Source organism: Cyprinodon variegatus, unplaced genomic scaffold (assembly GCF_000732505.1).
Source record: "Cyprinodon variegatus isolate N-32 unplaced genomic scaffold, C_variegatus-1.0 Scaffold1792, whole genome shotgun sequence".
NCBI lineage: Eukaryota > Metazoa > Chordata > Actinopteri > Cyprinodontiformes > Cyprinodontidae > Cyprinodon > Cyprinodon variegatus.
This window is the reverse complement of record NW_015152245.1, coordinates 66,846-68,559: the sequence shown is the minus strand read 5'-3', so window position 1 is coordinate 68,559 and position 1,714 is coordinate 66,846. Positions and strand designations below refer to the sequence as shown.

The window sequence follows — 1,714 nt, the reverse complement described above, 5'->3', positions numbered from 1 at the left end:
TGTGTGTGTGTGTTCACCACAGGTCCTGGTGAGCGAGGACTCTGATGGAGAGGGAGTGGTGGCTCACTTTCCAGCCCATGACAAACCAATATCCTGCATGCAGTTCAACGTCAGCGGTAAGTCCTGACTCCGCCCACTAAGAGGCTAAGCCGCAAGACACTGGCTGTTCATTCCTGTCACAAGCTGACTAATGGAAAGTTAGGTGGAAGGAAAAATGATGTAGGAAAACGTGAAGAAGGAAAACTAAAGCCTATAAATGAAGGTAAAGGAGTTAAAGGGACTGAAGATGAAAGAGACGGATTATATTCTATGCATTTACTGTGGGACCTTCTCAAAGGAACAGCTGACAGTTTGCCTCTTTTCCTTTAGCTACTAAAATACCTCAGATAATTCCACTTAGCAGCCATGCTAATTGACCTCCTGCTAACTGTTGGTGCTGTTAGAGGCAGTTTATATATACAGATTTTATATTTTACGATTTTTTTAATTATTCAAATATTTATTAATTATATTATATGTTTATTTATTAATTGTATTATATGTTTTAATTATATTCTATGTTTTTAAGTTCCTTTAGGAGCTTAAAAACATAGAAACATACAAAATAAGTCACTGAAAAGGTAAAGTAGCTTTACAAAATAAATGTATGAAATAAATAATTATATTACATAATAAATACAAAATCTTGAAATATAATAAAATAAGATAAAAATATATTTATTTTGTTTTATTTCATCTGAATTTCTATTTATTTAGTAGAATATTTATTGAGAAATGTATCAATAGCAGTATTTATTTATTTGATTTTAAATAAAATGTCTCTCCATAATTTCCAGATTCTTTAATCAGGTCATAGAGGAAACTTTTTAACCCTTTTCTTGCTGTTTTGGTCTTTATAGGATGGAAACTTCTTTAAATCAATCCCTCCACCCAAGCCAGTTAGTCGAAGCAGACCCTCCACATCCTGGCTGAATGGAAAATAAAACTAAAATCTTTTTTATTGATCGTTTCTTTCAAACCATAAACCTAAAAGTGGCATAAAGTAATCTGACCTTTAACCTTTACTGCTTCCCTGAATGACTGCAGACGCATTAGAGCGACTTGGATGGAAAACTAACGCTTTGTTTCTCTCTTCGTCTTCCTGGTTTATACCGAATAAAGTAAAAAAAGAGGCGAATCCTTGAGTGACGGCGAGGGACCAGATGAATCCCAGCAGAGATTTAGAAACCAGTTCGCCTCGCTCTGAGTCACCAGCTGCATTCATGGAGAAAGTTATTGAGAAGGAGCCACAGATCAGAGGCTCTCTCCTGCTCAGCGTTTGTGAGCCAGTTAATAAAGAAGCTGCTGAGGGACGACTCTCACCCCTGACCCCCCCCCCCCAGTCCAGGAATCCTGAAGTCACCCAGACTGCAGACGAATGGAGCAGGAAAAGGATTAAGATCTTGGACAAAGACTGATCCACATGGCTGTCTAGACTCGGTCCACAATCAGAGACGCCCTCCAGGTCAGACCTTAGCGCTGCGTGGCCACACCCAGCAGGCGTCTTTAAATGTTCGAATGAACTGATCAGAGACTGAAAGCTCCATCCTCTCCTGTCTGACCCCTCAGATTAATGAACACTGAGATAAATCAGTGCTCTGAGATTCACCTCAGTCACACTATAGATGGACAAACATAGGCGGTAATTAGATTACATTATTTATCTGTAATATTA

General features: G+C 38.4%; 1 protein-coding gene across 1 annotated transcript in view; it reads left to right on the top strand.

The window, feature by feature from the left end:
- LOC107104559 (breast carcinoma-amplified sequence 3-like) overlaps window positions 1–1,714 on the top strand; it is a gene marked incomplete at its 3' end in the record, with an annotated part of 84,426 nt that overhangs the window by 16,871 nt on the left and 65,841 nt on the right. The window contains exon 7 of the mRNA XM_015404574.1: window positions 23–116. Coding sequence (XP_015260060.1) covers window positions 23–116 — 94 coding nt within the window. The remainder of the gene's footprint in view (window positions 1–22; window positions 117–1,714) is intronic.